The following is a 21,089-nucleotide window of genomic DNA, read 5'->3' on the forward strand; positions in this document are numbered from 1 at the left end:
GTGATAGCAGAATGAACTAGAATGGAAATGCAGTTCAATGTTTACTAACATATAGTTTAATTGTTATTTCCAGTAGCTTACCTGTGGTTATTTGGTCTATTTTTTATATTATTGTAAGGTTTACTTCACATATCAGTTAAATGTTTTATTATACTGTTACGATCGCGCTTGGCTGCAGTGCATGCCATCGCCGCACTCGTTTGGCCTGTCTGCGCCCCCTTCCACCCGCATCCTCTCCCTGGTATCTCGTGTCATACTATCTCGCTACATCCTGACCGTCGCAGCGCGCACCTGCCTCAGATTGGGTTACTTAAAAGAGGCCGCACTGCGGAATAAAATGACTCAGACGCCTTTATCGGCGTTCTTAGAGCAGCCACCGCGTCCTTCGAGGACTCACGATGCGTTTCTGGGCATTTCGATGGCGAAGGTCGCGCGATATCTCGGAGACATGCCCGATTGTTCTGGATGGGAACCCAAGGGCTATTTAAGGAGGTTGGGCCGACCTTCGAGTCAGTCAGAGAGAGAGTCGGAGTGGGGAGTTCTCCCGCGGCGGAGTTTCCGGGCGATAGTGCCGCGGGTGCGGCAGAGTGGCGAAGTCCTTGGACGACGGTTCCAGGGCAGGGAGTGAATGAGATCAGTGGAGTCGGGAGTTTCCGGGCGATAGATTCGCGGGCGCGGCGGAGTCCCGAGTGAAGTGGCGAGCGAGTCGTCGAGTGGGATCTCGGCGAAGGGTGTGACGGCGGCGGCGGAGTGCGGCGACGGAGTCCCGCGGCGGAGACCCACGAGGGGTGCTGCGGCGAGAGTTGCGCCGGAAGTGCGGCCCAGCGAGGTGTGTGAAACGATTGACTGGGGAATTGACATTTCTTTACATGTAATTAATTATCTGCCATCTTAGAAGATTAATTGTAAGTGACAAGTAGTGGTAATAAATAAAACTGTGTGTGTAATAAAAATCTTTAATTGGGCTATCCTTTACGAACCCGCAGGTAAATCGTAACAATACTAATAAATATATATTTTTTGGTTATTGGCTGTTTTCATAACTTGTAGGTTCTCTATTTTAGGAAATAACCAATAAGTCATATTCTGGAATAGCCTAAATGATAATGTTTATAAAATATCAATTTAATTATTTTCCAGTTTTGTGCACAAGTGGTTTAAGTAAAGTCAACTTAACTATTGATAGATAGGTAAATAAATCTGTTCACTTGAGTTTTCATTATTGGCAGTATAAATAAATAACACTTTATTTTGTTCTAAATCGTTTATATATTTTTTATTACAGAGTAAAAATTCAAAATAAGATTTTTTTTCTCAAAATATATTTTTTGGTGTTTCTCTTACATATAATGTAGTCAACTTAACCCTAACACTAGCAAGGTGAATATTAAAATGAAAATAAACTTAATGGTCACATTCACCCCACTGGGGGGGTGAACATGACCAATTACATAAAAAAATTTAAAACATCATTAAAATATTAGTATTTTTTTCTTTCAATTACAGCATTTCAGAAAACAAGTATAGATCTATACATGTACATAGTTAGATAAATAAACATATTAAAATTTGTTAGCAAAAATTCATTATGAAAATGAAATCTGGTCACCTTCACCCCAAATGACAATGTAATCAGTCGTCGCTCAGTTAAATCAGTATCCAAGGGTCGCAGAGTGTTACAATCAGGACTCGGTACTCTATTCGCCAGCCTGTCTCACCTTCTGTCCCTTGTACCAAGTCTGTGGCGAGAGGGGACCGCTTCTGTCGTCCTCTCCAGATCCTAGTTCGTGAGATGGATTACGTATCTGTAACCCCGGTCCGCGGCAGGTGGCCCTAATTTTCTTCCCCTAACCTAACTACAAACGAAGTGTTCATGTAGGAGGGGTCCGTGTTAGGTAGGGACCTAGGTGCGTCTCAGGCCGAAGCCTACACACCTAGTCTTGCTGGGTTTTAGCCATGCAGGGAGAAGGTCGCATGCATCGTGTGCTTTGTTCGGGGATTGGCCAGCCATGGCAGCGATTTGGCGCCATGAATAACTCCTCTATCTTAAAACCATGCACAGTTGGACCCAGGTAAAACCCGCATAGACACAGTGGACAAAACCTGCAGGATGCAAGGGCATGCATTAATTGAGTAATAATACAGGACACAGAGGATGGTATGGATGAAGAGTTGGACAGAGTAGAAGAGTCCATCACGCAGGGGGGGGGGGGGGGGGCTGGGAACTTGGACGCATAGTCCGCTTTCATATGTTGTACCCGTTGCTGGATTTATGACCAGGGGCGCTCGCACTCCTGGTGGTTAGTGGCTGCACTGGCCACTCACTCCGCTACCAGTCAGAACCTAGAACTAGAGAATAAATAAAAGTAAACAAACTAACTTACATACTAGACACTCTATTAGTTAGTTTCTAAGATATGCACAGCTCAGATTCGAGGAGCGGGCACACACTGCTTGAAATTAGACGTAATATAATATAATATACTAAAACTGGATTTATTATTTGTGTATTATGTTTTTTTTCTTCGTATTTTTCTTGTTGGTTTGTTTATTATCTGTGTAGCTTGTTCCCCTGTGAGCCGGAGCGTGGTGGTTGGCGCAGGCGCGGGGATGGAGGCGGACCTGCTGCGCTGCCTGCGGCGCCCCACGCGGGTGTCGCTGCTGGAGGCGCGCGTGCCGCGGCCACGAGGGGGCGTGCCGGAGCGCGGCCTGCCCCTGTGGTACGACACGCCGCTGGACCGGCCCCTGCCGCTGCTGCTGCCCACCCAGGACTCGGTCGTCTTCACGCGCGGCAAGCTGGGGCGCAAGGTGGGGAGCCCCTCCCCCTCCGACACCACACCACGCCCCCTGTCATCAACACAGTAGTAGCACACACAGAGAAAAAATGTTTGTTTGAATTAAACAAATAATTATTTGTTTATATATGGCGAAATAAATATTTACTTGGTGGAACAAAATATTTTGTTAGTTTAACTAAACTCGGTAAGTAACAAAAATAATTTGTTACACCTAACCAAATATACACATTTGAGTTGACAAAATCATTTTTGTTGGGTCAACAGTATCTTTCCTACTACAAAATATTTGTTTGAATTAAGAAAATATGTTTATTTCGCCATATATAAACAAATATTTTGTTGAGGCAAACAAACCTTTCTCTCAGTGCATAAACTAGGTTTCTGATAAAGTTGGCCGCTTATTGTTTGCATACAGGCCTAGACTTGCAACTGCACATATTCCTCGAAGAGCTTCCCCAGCCAACCCTACAGACAGATTTGCGCCCTTCCGCGGAGCTACCTTAAGATTCATCGACCCCCTCGAGTCGGAAGCATTTATTTCTGTATCTGTGCTTTTGATTTCTTGCTGGTGTTAAATAAAGTAGGTGTTTGTAAGATAAGAGAAGTTCTCGTAAAAATATGTTCTCTAAACCCCCTCCCCCCCCCCCCCCCCCAGGGTAGGTCAGATTATCTCACGTCTAGGTGCTCGTGAATAAATTAAAGGTTGGTGAGGTTAGGTGAGCGACATTCAAAATACTCTAAAATCGTGAAAACGTTTTTGCATTCTCGCAATTTTTTCCCCCCGTACTCGAAGTTGCACGAGCGAACGGCGAACTTTAGATATGTGTTCGGGACCGATCAGAGTCAGTGAATCTCGGGCTTCCCGAGGACCCGCCATTTTGTGTAATTCTTGCGTCCTGCACAATCATGAGGGCCATCATGGGCTTACAGTTTTCCATCATAAGTGTCAAAATCAGCTGTTGTAAACACTGGCACTTGCGTCTTGTTTACGAATGATACTCCAACATACACGCGTTTAGATGAAATTATTGAATTTAAGGTCGTAAATTTACTAGTTAGTAAATAAATATCAAATACATATTCTGCATTGAAAACTCGACTCGCGAAGAGGTACTTGCTATCATAACCTCAACAATGCACCAGCTTCGTCCGCCACAACACACGAGTTTCACAATTCTGTTGGCAAATTAGCTATTCAGTGCGGGGGCCAGACATTTTCAACTGCGGTAGATTGAGCGCACGATTTACACCCATGTTTATTCAATGAGATCAACCACCGGGTGTAGTTAGGGAATCCTTTTCACAGACGAGAGAGCCAAACGTCCGATCGTGCATGTTCGGTTTTTTTTTGTTCATTGTAAATAAATATGTCGGTGTTGATAAAAGGATACTAATGGTCAATTAGGTTAGGTTAGCTACATTATAAATACTTTAAAACATTGTGGACGGTTGATTTGGTTAGGATAGCTACATAAAAGATACGGAAAAAGAGCATGAACTTCGTGGAACTTCGGGTTTTGGCTCTCTCGTCTGTGAAAAGAAGGCTTCCCGTGCAGTTAAACTACAGTTGGCGAGATGCCTGGTCTCTATTTTATATCTTCAACAGTATCGGCAGTTGCAATAACGGCGTTCACTGTCTGAAGAAATAATGTCTACAAAGTAATTCATTGAAATATTAGCCTCCAATTACCTTAAATTTACATGCTTAATGCGATCATGGATTATCAATTAAGTCCAACCAATTTGATGTCTATATTTTCGCTTGAAACAAACAATAGATTAGGACCGTCTCCTATTCATATCGTTTTAAGAGAGTAGTACCTACCATAAAGTATTTTGCCTGTATGGTTTCTTGTTTATGATTAGGATTTTAAATAAATTCATAAAATAACAGTTGCTAGTTGTCCGTGCATGTTTTATCAAATAACTAAGTGGTTATCAAATGAATTTTTAGAAACTGAAAGTCTAAATTTGTATTGCTATCCTAGCATGAAATGGGAGTGAAAAGTGGAATTCAGTTTTAAATTAATAGCTTGTTATTAGCATTCTTTGTAAAACGCGTCTTTTTTTTTTTTTTTTTTTTTTTAGTAAACTATTGGTACATAAATATCAATTTTATTTCCTCAGACCTTAAAAACGTTATGTCTCTAGGATTTTGGGAAAGACTAAATACGAACGTTAAATTTAAAACTTTAAACCATACGACATTATTGTTACAATTAATGCTCGGATTTAAATATAATTTTGCCTTTAAGTTTCTGAAAAAAGTTAAATAAACACTAAATTAATATAACATAACAGACTGTTAATTTTACTTGTATCATGAGTTTGTTTAAAATCACGAGGAAAAACACGAAATGATAGATGCAAATAATTCAGGAAACTGCCCAGAAGTAGAGCGCCCAATGTAGACGCCCAGTGCTCCTTTCTTCCAGCCTAGGGACACGGGCCTACATCAACGCTCGTCAAACGTCTCAGCTGCTTACAACGGAAAAGAAACGATGCGTTCATTTTTTTTTTGCTTTGTGCTGGTGGAAAATGTGTTGAGCGTCCGGTTGGCTGGCGCTAGACCCTGCCTTAAGTTCTCAAGGGGCCTTACGGGCAGAATATATCACTGAGACATCCTTGTGATCAGCTTACTTTTGTTGTGTTGGCAATCAGTACTTTTGTAACTAAGCTGTAAAAGACAGGAACAAAAAATCAGTATTTTACACTTTTCTATATATTATTTCAATTTATTGACCAATGCCACTCGTCCTGCTATACGAATTTAAATACTTTCTATTTTTTTTTTTTTTTCATATTCTGGCATGAGTCAGAAAAAACAACACAAAACATAAGCCGTTGAACAAATGTCATATAGTGCAATAGTGCTGTCCCAGTGACCATTTCACTCGTTCACATTTTGCTTCAAAACTCATTAAAATGTTTCTTGAATTCAATCACTGGAATGGCATATAACGTTACTAAAACGTCTGTACCGCGGCAATCTGTTCGTTCACGTGTGGTTTTAAACTTTATATAAATTTTATTGAGTGCGAAATTTTATTCCTAATTTTTTTTAGCATTAGTACCTTTGTGGCAATTTGATGTGTCGCAAAAACGACCTTAATTTATTTATTAAACGGTTTAAAGTCATATTTGTTAAAAACAATAGCAACCTAAGAAGTAGGAGTAGTAGGCTGTTACTGTGACCGATGTAAACACAGAAATGTAAACACTGGCCACAGTACCAGCCTGGGGGCCGCCATTGTTGTTGACATTGGCTACCAGGGCGCGCCGGTAGGCCGCCATATTAGTTCAGCCTTTAGTTACCGGAGCGCGCGACCGGCGCTCCGAAGGCGGGAATTGTATACAAAAAAACCTGGGCACTGGGTGGATTTGATCCCGGGGACGCACCAACGTCGTGGTTAGGAGACGGACGCCTTGACCACTAGACCACAGGACCATATGAAGTATGGAGAATTAAATAACGAACATATGCTTAAAAGAAGCTATGTCTATAAACCCACACCCACCCCCACCCCCAAGTATGTCTAAAAGAAACCCCCGCCATACTAGCTATACCTAAACCGCTATGCTTAAAATACCTGCCATAATGTATGCTTAAACCGCCATGTTTAAATGTTTAAAAGCCCCACCACTCCACAATCGCCGCCATGTTGTATGCTTAAAACAAATGACGCCATGATGTATGCTTAAAGCAATTAATATTATGCTTAACCGCCATGCCTCTAACTTTTAAAAAAATATATGCCTATAAACCCCCACCACTCCACAACCGCCATGTCTTTAAAATTAAAAAAAGCAACCACCGCCATATTAGCTATGACTAAACCACTCCACAACCGTCATGTCTTAAAAAATGCTTAAAGGCCCCGCCATACCAGTTATGCCTAAACAGTTAAATTTCGAAAAAAAAAAACCAACCCCATACTAGCTATGTCGAAACCACCATGTTTTTTTAAATTACAAAAAAATATGCTAAAATCAATTACCGCCATATTAGCTATGACTAAAACCCCTCCACTCCGAGTATGCTTAATCGCCATATTGAAATTTCGAAAACAAAAAAATAACGCTATGCTTAAATTAAAAAAAATACCGTCATGTTTATTAAATTTCGAAAAAAAAAAATGCTATATTAAAATTTCCAACAGCCATAATTAAATTGCGAAAACAAGCCGCCATGTTTCAGTATGCCTAAAAGCCTCACCCGCCATATTAGCTATGACTAAAACAAACATAACCTCAAAAATCCCGCGCAGAGAGAGCGAGATGTTGCCTGCTGGAGCGTCACTCGTAAACTGCGCAATTATAATCCCCACAACATATTATAATGTCTTTAAAAACAACAGTGTGTGTGCAACACGCCAAGTAATAAGCATAGTTACTATTACGTCGAGTAAAATAAGCATAGTTAAAATATATAATATTGCGTAAACAACGTATAAACATATTTAAATGTAATAACATATTTACAAACACTTTGTAGTAAATGGCTCTCGGCCAATGTGATAAGCATTAATGTACGTCGAGTTACAAACGCTGTGCTGGAAACCTCGCTCGTGCGCCGGCGACCAGGAATGCGTGTACCTGCTGGGTGACAGCGAAAGTGATTACCACAGAGAAACAAGGGCAGGCCATCGCTGCGTACTGGAAAGGAGCAAGCACATGCTTAAAGACCCCGCCGTACTAGCTATGCCTATAGACCCCACCACCCCAAAATCGCCGCCATGTTTAAATTTCGAAAAATAAAATATCGCTATGCCTATAGACCCCACCACCCCACAACCACCATGTCCTTAAAAAAAATATGCTTAAATCAACCACCGCCATATTAGCTACGACTAAACCACTCCAACCCCCCACTACGAGTATGCTTAATCGCCATATATAAATTTCGAAAAGAAATAAAATACCGCTATATTTAAATTTAAAAAAAATACCGTCATGTTCATTAAATTACCGCCATACTAGCTATACCTAAACAGGTAACTGTCGAAAACAACCCGCCATGTTTCAGTATGCTTAAAAAACACCGCCATATTAGCTATGACTAAACAAACATAACCTCAAAAATCCCGCGCAGAGAGAGCGAGATGTAGCCTGCTGGAGCGTCACTCATAAACTGCGCAATTATAATCCCCACATCATATTATAAGCATAATAATGCCTTTAAAAAAATGCTTTAAGTAATAAGCATAGTTAAAATTTATAATATCGTAAAGATAGAAAATAAGCATAGTTAGGACAATGACTATTATCTTACATCAAGTAAAATAAATAATGTAAAAACAATGTATAGTAATTAGCTCTCGGCCAATGTGTTAAGCATAGTGACTATTACATTACGCCGAGTACAAACACCGTGCTGTAAGCCTCGCTCGTGCGCCGGCGAGCAGGAATGTATTAAGGGACCCCTACAGGTAACACAAAGCGTTCAGTAATTAAAAATAAAACGTAGATGCGGCACGATCGACAGAAATAAACCAAATAGAGCGAAGCGACATGTACCAGCGTAAATATAATCCCCACATCATATTATAAGCAAAATAATACCTTTTAATTAATAACAGAAGCCCACTCACGAATATGCTTTAAGTAACAAGCATAGCTAAAAATTATAATATTAGGAAAACAGAAAATAAGCATAGGTAGGACCTCCCGCAGTTAACACGTAGCGTTAAGTAATTAAAAATAAAACGTAAATGCGGCACAATCGACATAAGGTACCGAGGTAATAAAAAAAATAGCAAATAAGCATACATAAAATAAAAACTCATCGGAACGCACCCCAACCACCCCGGCGACGTGTAACAAATAAAAACGCAGACGAAAAGATATATTAAAAAAATATAAAATAGGTATATTACAAAGCGGGAGCGGCCCACTCACGAATATGGTTTAGTGTTATAAGCATAGTTAAAACCAAAAATAATGTAAAGCAAGTTAAGTATTAAGCATAGTTACTATTATTTTACGTCAAGTAAAAAATAAATATTATACAAACAATGTGTAGTAATCGGCTCTCGGCCATAGTAATAAACAAAATAAAAATAAAATGTAGATGCCGCACGATCGCCAGAAACAAATTACGTATGTTACCGAGATAATAAAAAAAAATAAAATATAGGCGCCACCCCCATTCCTAGTATGCTTAAAACACCCACCCCCAAGTATGCCTAAAAGAAACCCCAACCATACTAGCTATGCCTAAATCATTTGCAGCCATGCTTAAAAAACCCCGCCATACTAGCTAAGACTAAATGGAGTGCCACATATACACACCGCCATCTTTAATGTCACAGAGGAGAGCGAGAAACGTAACGTAAAAATGCTTGAAGTAATAAACATAGTTAAAATTTATAATATCGTAAAGACAAAAATAAGCATAGTTAAAAAACGTAGATCACCATTTAATAGTACTGGACCAGATAACATATGCCATAGAGAAAGCATGAATAAGCATAGTTAGGACCCCTACAGTCAACACGTAGCGTTAAGTAATTAAAAATAAAATGTAGATGCCGCATGAACGCCAGAAATAAATTTACATAAGTTACCTAGGTAATAAAAAAAATAGCAAATAAGCATACATAAAAAAAAACTCACCGGAACGCATCCCGCCCACCCAGGCGACTTGTAACAAATAAATATAAATAAACGTTGAACAAACGACCGTGTAGGGGAGCTGTAAGCCTGTTCGCGCACCGCAAATAAGCATACATAAAGGAAAAACACACCGGAACGCACCTAATCCAACACGGTGACGTGTAATAAAAAAAAACGCAGACGAAAAGATATAAAAAAAATAGTAACACCTATGTACCCCGTGTAGAGTGCAACCCGCACAACCGACAGCATTTAACGATAAGTAAATTATTAAACATATTACAAAGCGGGAACACACGTCTGTACTGCGTAGACGCACTCCTCGAACTGTTTACGAATTCCTGGTACGACGAAAGCCAGCGAGAAAAGAAAGTTATTTTTCGACCCTGGCCCGCCGCGTGCTATAGTAGCTTGCAGCAGACTACACAGAACACGCCTAAGCGTGGAACACAATTAAAAAAACGTACAGCCCAGAGATACATGAAACCGCCGAATGCATGTGACAAAAAAATTACCATAAATAACAAAAAAAAACAATTAAAACATAACAAAAACAATCAAAATACACTCACAAACGCAATACAGCGCAATGCAGTGGAAACTCCCATGAAATAATAAAATCGCTTATTGAGACAGCATGATGCAAAGAGTAAAAATCCCTATACGTAAAATAAAACAAACGCGAAAACAAAAATATGACGTAATAAAATAAACAAACGACAGCAAAAGCAAGAAAGGTTATAAAAAGACTAATTCAGTTACACATTGAGGAAATAAATGACGGACCCCCAAATACCACTAGGCTAAACACAACCCATAAGTAAATCACAATAAACCAAAACCAGAATTTTAAAAAAATCTATCTACGAGAACAATATTATAAAACTACCACACTCTCCAACACACCAAATGGCATGACCCGATAAATGACAACACAAATAAATATCAATAACCATAAAATACCTACATAATCAAAATACGTTATTAAGCAACCGAACGAACGGCACAACACCAGAGACAAAACATGCTATTCCCATTAGTTAAAAAGACGCACATACGAGTCTGTAGTGCTAGCCCAGCTAGTATACATTCATTATGGTATTTGTGTAGGCAATAAATAGGAAGTACAAAGCGATATAGCCACAAGACGTTATTAAATATAGTAATAAAGTGTATGTATATCCATTAAATAATATACATGTAAGTAAATCGTGTTATACCCTAAACCAAATAACTGCAGGTTTAAGCTCTTATGGTCATACTTTGTAGGAATATAAACATAAGTCGTTTTAACGGTCTGCGTAATACAAATGCTTATCATCAGCTCTGAGTAATATACCATTCATAGAAGTAAACACAGCAGGTTATTCTAATAAACTATGTAACATTATAAAATAGTTATACCATCGTTACTAAATAATCATTCAAAAAAATATTAACTGCTATCCATCCGTCCCTTTCGCTCATGACATAGTGTGTAGTGTTCTAAATAAGGAGTGAAAGAATATTATATGAGTCATGTTGTAAATGCTTATAAGATTATTGTTAACTTTCCATCAAGGCTAGATAAAACACAATCTCTATATAGTGGTAGAGGAATAACCAGAGACCAACTATAGTCCTCATACTAGTAAATAAAAATAATTAAGGATATATCGGGGTACATATAAGAACCTATATAACTACACCCAATAAGCATAGGAAGCTCTAACGTTAATAACAAACCGTAAAATAAAAGGTTACTGGTTCAGTTTTAAATAAAAACTATATTCTACTACTACGCATCCCATTAAGCATAAGAAGGACTATAATCCCATACCAACGAAACCTGAATAGAACACACCAGTAATGTTTGTGAAATAACACACTAGGATAACATATTAATAACCACTTAGCCAAAATCGTTTACAGACATAGCAAACACCGCTTCGACGATGGTCCAGAACACGACAGACGCCTCGGCGGACCACTAGTAACTTTCACTTGCCGGAGGGCAGACGGAAATAAGTATTGTTTAATACAAACACGCAGCGTCCTCCGAACACAAACCTCCAGCAGGATAAAATAATATATTAAAATATGTTTTGCCTTGCAAACGATTAATTACGCCACCCATGCCTTTAAAACAAAGATAGTGAACGACGAGGCCCGACAACAACTTTATAGTGACAAGGAGTAAAGAATGAAATAATAATTACTTGGGGTGTACGAACACTCATTTGCCCACCAACTATGTACTACCTACGAGTGCTAATCCATTTATTGCCAGACATAAAATAACCATTTTTATCTATAGAAAACACCTTTACATTAAAATAAATAAGTATGGAAGTAACTGAAGCGTGTACACAAACAAAACTGTATACCCCAACATATATAATTCGTTAATAATAACATAATATAGTTATCAGAAATAACAAGACAACTCGAAAAAAAAAAAAAACAACGCCTACAGGCATAGTGCAACCTACATCGAAACAACCACTAGATGCCCAATCCAAGACTCAAACCCAGACACCTCATAAACCCACAGAGATGGCCAGGAGAAATTACATTCCATATACTACAGATGCTGTACTAAAAAGACACATGTATGCCAATGAGAACAGGTGTAACCGCCATAACTGAAAGTACTATATAAAAGAAACAATACATTAATACCACAGCCTAAAAAAAAAAAACACAAAACAGGAGAATGAACTAAAAGAGCAATTTCAAAAGCCTAAACTAAACAGAAAATTAGGTAAACAATGACGTATACACATGAGAGTACAATTAAGTAGAAATATATATTAAAAATATTACATTACCTAGCGTAAGAAAAACGCATTCAGAAAGACCAGACATCAATTCCCCTCGCAAAATGTTCAATGGTACCCATAATAACATACATGTGAAATAGAAAGAGTTAAACACCAACTTTAAAGAGACAACCACTCGATAAATACGGAAATATGTATATTTAGATACCAACCATACAATTATAACAATTTAAATACGAAACATATAAAAAAATCCTCGGGTATGTCGTATATCTAGAACCATACTGTCACCACTAGTTGCCTGTACACATAATGAAGTAATAATAATAAAACATCCAGTGGTTACAAACATAAATATTACAAAAATATGCACTTAACAATGACTTAGGTTATCCAGAAGCATATAGATATAAATATACAATTAAAAAGCAAACCAAATTACCAATAATATGGAATCACTTCAAAAAAGTAAACAAAGTACAGACATTTCAAACACAGAAAGGTGGAAAAAAAAAAACGCAAATAGATCAGTAAGATGAGAGACCAATTCCCTCGCGGATGAAGGATGATAATCATTGCAGCAGCACACATTGTCCCACATATGTATCGAAACACAAGGTTAGATCGTAACACACACACACACGACTTCCAGGATGTTTCCACCATCATGTTTGGAACCTTTATACTTAATTTAAATCTAAATTTACATTGATTAACAACGAGAACTGTAATATATAAACAACAGCACCGATAGTAGCTAAACACAACACACTTAATAGAATATTCTCCATTACTTTCACAAACTCATATAAAGACCTTAAACTCTGCCGGCCACCACAGCCCAGCACGAGTTGCCAGACGTGTCCTTCACAGACAGAAGGGGTTGCCAGTGCGCAACCAATATGTAATTATTGTAAAAGACGCATCTAAAAAATCAAACATGTACGTTAAACCAGGCTAGCAATCTCATAGTTTAAGTGAAAACAGGCCGGAACACAACATGGTAACATAATATTAGCTATTCCTAAACCTTAAATACATACAATGTAAGAAATCGCACTAGCCAACTTAACACTCATATTCCACAAAACATAAGTTCACCGAGATACAATGACACACGAATATATGCATGAATGATAGATAAATACTATACAAGACACAAAAATTCAAAACATATTTATCAAAGTACCCTTTCAATACTAACCCCAATGAAGCAGAAAATTCTATTACACCCCAAGCATTGTATATGAAAGTAAGCACATATCACAATTGAACTAGAAAAAAATAAATATAAAAAAAAAGTTAGCGAACACAGACAAATATTCATCATAACACCATTGGGTGGAAAGAAGATAGTACCATCAATTTCATCTCTACAGCCACATGCATTAAGAAGAATATATATATATATACTTTTATTAACCTCACAGGAATCTTTTAGTGTATAATCGTTGTGTAGCAAAATTAGGAGGATAAAATTACAATGTATTAAAAAAATAAATCTAATTACAACTATTAAAAAGTATGTGCGCTAACTCACAATTGTAAAACCATTAATGAAAAACCTACAAAACCTCTCTCTTCATATCTCTCTCTCTCTCTTTCTCTCTCTCTATCTCTCTTATTCGCTCTATATCCTGGTTGCGAAATTCCACGATTGATACAATTAACTTAGAGATAACCCCCACACCGATGCATTGTAACGTCAACTACATTCCGCTTTTGAGAGGGAAACTAGAGCAACTCGAGAACACTCGCAGGCTCACAGCAACGTCCGCCACATTTACACACAGAACTAACCATTCGTACCCACCGGATGGGATACGAACCCCGAGCAAAAGGCAAATACCTCCGCTTAAACACAATAACAAGTGATCTAAATATAGAACGATAGTGCTAACGCGAGCAAACACATTGGTTGAAAACTTTTTAGAGTAATGGAAACAATACGCTCTTCAATTCTGTGTGTGTCAACTCTGAAAAATCATTACGTAGCGGCGGCAATATTTTACAACATCTTTCATAAAGAACCCTAAAGGAAAAATATCTCAAAGTAAACGATGAAAACAAAAAAACATAGTATTTGTCGATCGATGGTAGTGAAATAATGTGAGATAAAACATTAAAATAATGTTAAATAAATATATTAATTTTACTATAAAATGAATCCACGTACAACCATAAGTTTTTGATAATAAATCAACAAATAAACATAGATTTAAATTAATTAAAAAGTTGTAATAATAAATTCTTAAATAAATTTATTTCCTTTAACAAATTAACATATAGGTTTCAATTAATTAAAAAAATAGTTTAATGCGAAATTCACCGACGTTTCGGTCGACATTACAGTCGCCATCATCAGGAAGCAATTATCTACAAAGTAGTTGTAATCATAAAATTCTTAAAATAAATTTATTTCCTTTAACAAATTAACATATAGGTTTCAATTAATTAAAAAAAAATTGTTTAATAATAAATTTTAAAATCTATTCATTTTTTTATTATAAAAGGACTCTGCTTTTAACCATTAGTTTTTGATAATTTTCAAAAAATAAACATAAATTTACAAATAAACATAAATTTAATTATTTAAAATATTAATTCATAACAATATTATTAAAAAAAATTTTGCGGCCGCAAATATTCCTACAAAGTATGACCATAAGAGCTTAAACCTGCAGTTATTTGGTTTAGGGTATAACACGATTTACTTACATGTATATTATTTAATGGATATACATACACTTTATTACTATATTTAATAACGTCTTGTGGCTATATCGCTTTGTACTTCCTATTTATTGCCTACACAAATACCATAATGAATGTATACTAGCTGGGCTAGCACTACAGACTCGTATGTGCGTCTTTTTAACTAATGGGAATAGCATGTTTTGTCTCTGGTGTTGTGCCGTTCGTTCGGTTGCTTAATAACGTATTTTGATTATGTAGGTATTTTATGGTTATTGATATTTATTTGTGTTGTCATTTATCGGGTCATGCCATTTGGTGTGTTGGAGAGTGTGGTAGTTTTATAATATTGTTCTCGTAGATAGATTTTTTTAAAATTCTGGTTTTGGTTTATTGTGATTTACTTATGGGTTGTGTTTAGCCTAGTGGTATTTGGGGGTCCGTCATTTATTTCCTCAATGTGTAACTGAATTAGTCTTTTTATAACCTTTCTTGCTTTTGCTGTCGTTTGTTTATTTTATTACGTCATATTTTTGTTTTCGCGTTTGTTTTATTTTACGTATAGGGATTTTTACTCTTTGCATCATGCTGTCTCAATAAGCGATTTTATTATTTCATGGGAGTTTCCACTGCATTGCGCTGTATTGCGTTTGTGAGTGTATTTTGATTGTTTTTGTTATGTTTTAATTGTTTTTTTTTTGTTATTTATGGTAATTTTTTTGTCACATGCATTCGGCGGTTTCATGTATCTCTGGGCTGTACGTTTTTTTAATTGTGTTCCACGCTTAGGCGTGTTCTGTGTAGTCTGCTGCAAGCTACTATAGCACGCGGCGGGCCAGGGTCGAAAAATAACTTTCTTTTCTCGCTGGCTTTCGTCGTACCAGGAATTCGTAAACAGTTCGAGGAGTGCGTCTACGCAGTACAGACGTGTGTTCCCGCTTTGTAATATGTTTAATAATTTACTTATCGTTAAATGCTGTCGGTTGTGCGGGTTGCACTCTACACGGGGTACATAGGTGTTACTATTTTTTTTATATCTTTTCGTCTGCGTTTTTTTTTATTACACGTCACCGTGTTGGATTAGGTGCGTTCCGGTGTGTTTTTCCTTTATGTATGCTTATTTGCGGTGCGCGAACAGGCTTACAGCTCCCCTACACGGTCGTTTGTTCAACGTTTATTTATATTTATTTGTTACAAGTCGCCTGGGTGGGCGGGATGCGTTCCGGTGAGTTTTTTTTTTATGTATGCTTATTTGCTATTTTTTTTATTACCTAGGTAACTTATGTAAATTTATTTCTGGCGTTCATGCGGCATCTACATTTTATTTTTAATTACTTAACGCTACGTGTTGACTGTAGGGGTCCTAACTATGCTTATTCATGCTTTCTCTATGGCATATGTTATCTGGTCCAGTACTATTAAATGGTGATCTACGTTTTTTAACTATGCTTATTTTTGTCTTTACGATATTATAAATTTTAACTATGTTTATTACTTCAAGCATTTTTACGTTACGTTTCTCGCTCTCCTCTGTGACATTAAAGATGGCGGTGTGTATATGTGGCACTCCATTTAGTCTTAGCTAGTATGGCGGGGTTTTTTAAGCATGGCTGCAAATGATTTAGGCATAGCTAGTATGGTTGGGGTTTCTTTTAGGCATACTTGGGGGTGGGTGTTTTAAGCATACTAGGAATGGGGGTGGCGCCTATAGTTTATTTTTTTTTATTATCTCGGTAACATACGTAATTTGTTTCTGGCGATCGTGCGGCATCTACATTTTATTTCTATTTTGTTTATTACTATGGCCGAGAGCCGATTACTACACATTGTTTGTATAATATTTATTTTTTACTTGACGTAAAATAATAGTAACTATGCTTAATACTTAACTTGCTTTACATTATTTTTGGTTTTAACTATGCTTATAACACTAAACCATATTCGTGAGTGGGCTGCTCCCGCTTTGTAATATACCTATTTTATATTTTTTTAATATATCTTTTCGTCTGCGTTTTTATTTGTTACACGTCGCCGGGGTGGTTGGGGTGCGTTCCGATGAGTTTTTATTTTATGTATGCTTATTTGCTATTTTTTTTATTACCTCGGTACCTTATGTCGATTGTGCCGCATCTACGTTTTATTTTTAATTACTTAACGCTACGTGTTAACTGCGGGGGGTCCTACCTATGCTTATTTTCTGTTTTCCTAATATTATAATTTTTAGCTATGCTTGTTACTTAAAGCATATTCGTGAGTGGGCTTCTGTTATTAATTAAAAGGTATTATTTTGCTTATAATATGATGTGGGGATTATATTTACGCTGGTACATGTCGCTTCGCTCTATTTGGTTTATTTCTGTCGATCGTGCCGCATCTACGTTTTATTTTTAATTACTGAACGCTTTGTGTTACCTGTAGGGGTCCCTTAATACATTCCTGCTCGCCGGCGCACGAGCGAGGCTTACAGCACGGTGTTTGTACTCGGCGTAATGTAATAGTCACTATGCTTAACACATTGGCCGAGAGCTAATTACTATACATTGTTTTTACATTATTTATTTTACTTGATGTAAGATAATAGTCATTGTCCTAACTATGCTTATTTTCTATCTTTACGATATTATAAATTTTAACTATGCTTATTACTTAAAGCATTTTTTTAAAGGCATTATTATGCTTATAATATGATGTGGGGATTATAATTGCGCAGTTTATGAGTGACGCTCCAGCAGGCTACATCTCGCTCTCTCTGCGCGGGATTTTTGAGGTTATGTTTGTTTAGTCATAGCTAATATGGCGGTGTTTTTTAAGCATACTGAAACATGGCGGGTTGTTTTCGACAGTTACCTGTTTAGGTATAGCTAGTATGGCGGTAATTTAATGAACATGACGGTATTTTTTTTAAATTTAAATATAGCGGTATTTTATTTCTTTTCGAAATTTATATATGGCGATTAAGCATACTCGTAGTGGGGGGTTGGAGTGGTTTAGTCGTAGCTAATATGGCGGTGGTTGATTTAAGCATATTTTTTTTTAAGGACATGGTGGTTGTGGGGTGGTGGGGTCTATAGGCATAGCGATATTTTATTTTTCGAAATTTAAACATGGCGGCGATTTTGGGGTGGTGGGGTCTATAGGCATAGCTAGTACGGCGGGGTCTTTAAGCATGTGCTTGCTCCTTTCCAGTACGCAGCGATGGCCTGCCCTTGTTTCTCTGTGGTAATCACTTTCGCTGTCACCCAGCAGGTACACGCATTCCTGGTCGCCGGCGCACGAGCGAGGTTTCCAGCACAGCGTTTGTAACTCGACGTACATTAATGCTTATCACATTGGCCGAGAGCCATTTACTACAAAGTGTTTGTAAATATGTTATTACATTTAAATATGTTTATACGTTGTTTACGCAATATTATATATTTTAACTATGCTTATTTTACTCGACGTAATAGTAACAATGCTTATTACTTGGCGTGTTGCACACACACTGTTGTTTTTAAAGACATTATAATATGTTGTGGGGATTATAATTGCGCAGTTTACGAGTGACGCTCCAGCAGGCAACATCTCGCTCTCTCTGCGCGGGATTTTTGAGGTTATGTTTGTTTTAGTCATAGCTAATATGGCGGGTGAGGCTTTTAGGCATACTGAAACATGGCGGCTTGTTTTCGCAATTTAATTATGGCTGTTGGAAATTTAAATATAGCATTTTTTTTTTCGAAATTTAATAAACATGACGGTATTTTTTTTAATTTAAGCATAGCGTTATTTTTTTTGTTTTCGAAATTTCAATATGGCGATTAAGCATACTCGGAGTGGAGGGGTTTTAGTCATAGCTAATATGGCGGTAATTGATTTTAGCATATTTTTTTGTAATTTAATAAAACATGGTGGTTTCGACATAGCTAGTATGGGGTTGGTTTTTTTTTTTCGAAATTTAACTGTTTAGGCATAGCTGGTATGGCGGGGCCTTTAAGCATTTTTTAAGACATGACGGTTGTGGAGTGGTTTAGTCATAGCTAATATGGCGGTGGTTGCTTTTTTTAATTTTAAAGACATGGCGGTTGTGGAGTGGTGGGGGTTTATAGGCATATATTTTTTTAAAAGTTAGAGGCATGGCGGTTAAGCATAATATTAATTGCTTTAAGCATACATCATGGCGTCATTTGTTTTAAGCATACAACATGGCGGTGATTGTGGAGTGGTGGGGCTTTTAAACATTTAAACATGGCGGTTTAAGCATACATTATGGCAGGTATTTTAAGCATAGCGGTTTAGGTATAGCTAGTATGGCGGGGGTTTCTTTTAGACATACTTGGGGGTGGGGGTGGGTGTGGGTTTATAGACATAGCTTCTTTTAAGCATATGTTCGTTATTTAATTCTCCATACTTCATATGGTCCTGTGGTCTAGTGGTCAAGGCGTCCGTCTCCTAACCACGACGTTGGTGCGTCCCCGGGATCGAATCCACCCAGTGCCCAGGTTTTTTTGTATACAATTCCCGCCTTCGGAGCGACGGTGGCGCGCTCCGGTAACTAAAGGCTGAACTAATATGGCGGCCTACCGGCGCGCCCTGGTAGCCAATGTCAACAACAATGGCGGCCCCCACGTGACAAGATGGCGGCCCCCAGGCTGGTACTGTGGCCAGTGTTTACATTTCTGTGTTTACATCGGTCACAGTAACAGCCTACTACTCCTACTCTAAGAAACATTTACTTTAAAAAATATCAAAGAATTTTCAATGGTTAAGAAGCATTTATAAAAAGGTTTTAACACAGGATTATAAAAAAAAATAATAAATATCTATTTAAAGAAAAATAAATGTTCACAAAAATTTACATGTTTGCTAATATAATTCAAGTACTTGAATAACGTGAAAGGTGCTTCTCATAAAAAAAAACTTGAAATTTTCATTATACAAGCTATGAAGAGCATTCACAAGATCTTATGAAACTAATTTTTATTTCGTTAAAAGCCATGTATAGTGCGGACAAAATGTCTTGCGAGCTGGATCTAACAGTTTAATGTAAATGAGTTCATAAAATTGGACTGGCAGAGCATAAAAAAAAAAAAGTCCTGCGGAACCAAATAGTGCCAACTCTGAATAATCCTGTTGTACATCAACTGTTCTAAAACATCATTCATCGTAATGACGCTGGTGCTTATTTCTACATATCGCAAGTTAAGCATTGCGCGGTAAAAATATTTTTAACATGTATGGTACTCGAAGATAATTGACGAGCCCAAGGAGATTACTCAGCCTCCTTGGCCACGCTCTGCATTTCTTTTCCCTACTTCCACTTGTGACCCGCTTACCTCTCACGCTCCTCGCAGCTCACCAGACATCTGGCCGGCACTATACACGAGCGCGTCACGACTGTGCGCAGCTGAGGAAGGTGGTGCCGGGCCACGAGCAGCCCTTCGTGCTGACGGACCCGCTTACCTCTCACGCTCCTCGCAGCTCGCCAGACGTCTGGCCGGCACTATACACGAGCACGTCACGACTGTGCGCAGCTGAGGAAGGTGGTGCCGGGCCACGAGCAGCCCTTCGTGCTGACGGACCCGCTTACCTCTCACGCTCCTCGCAGCTCGCCAGACGTCTGGCCGGCACTATACACGAGCACGTCACGACTGTGCGCAGCTGAGGAAGGCGGTGCCGGGCCACGAGCAGCCCTTCGTGCTGACGGACCCGCTTACCTCTCACGCTCCTCGCAGCTCGCCAGACGTCTGGCCGGCACTATACACGAGCACGTCACGACTGTGCGCAGCTGAGGAAGGCGGTGCCGGGCCACGAGCAGCCCTTCGTGCTGACGGACCCACTTCCCTCTCATGCTCCTCGCAGCTCGCCAGACGTCTGGCCGGCACTATACACGAGCACGTCACGACTGTGCACAGCTGAGGAAGGCGGTGCCGGGCCACGAGCAGCCCTTCGTGCTGACGGACCCGCTTACCTCTCACGCTCCTCGCAGCTCGCCAGACGTCTGGCCGGCACTATACACGAGCGCGTCACGACTGTGCGCAGCTGAGGAAGGTGGTGCCGGGCCACGAGCAGCCCTTCGTGCTGACGGACCCGCTTACCTCTCACGCTCCTCGCAGCTCGCCAGACGTCTGGCCGGCACTATACACGAGCACGTCACGACTGTGCGCAGCTGAGGAAGGCGGTGCCGGGCCACGAGCAGCCCTTCGTGCTGACGGACCCACTTCCCTCTCACGCTCCTCGCAGC

At 38.7% G+C, this 21,089-nt stretch overlaps 1 protein-coding gene across 1 annotated transcript in view; it reads left to right on the top strand.

Annotated features, from left to right (window-relative positions):
* Window positions 1–21,089, top strand: part of LOC134530596 (uncharacterized) — a 60,115-nt gene that overhangs the window by 4,122 nt on the left and 34,904 nt on the right. The window contains exon 2 of the mRNA XM_063365571.1: window positions 2,603–2,808. Within this exon, the coding sequence (XP_063221641.1) occupies window positions 2,611–2,808 (198 nt within the window). The 5' untranslated portion in view covers window positions 2,603–2,610. The remainder of the gene's footprint in view (window positions 1–2,602; window positions 2,809–21,089) is intronic.

The sequence above is a fragment of the Bacillus rossius genome, chromosome 3 (assembly GCF_032445375.1).
Source record: "Bacillus rossius redtenbacheri isolate Brsri chromosome 3, Brsri_v3, whole genome shotgun sequence".
NCBI classification, from domain to species: Eukaryota; Metazoa; Arthropoda; class Insecta; order Phasmatodea; family Bacillidae; genus Bacillus; species Bacillus rossius.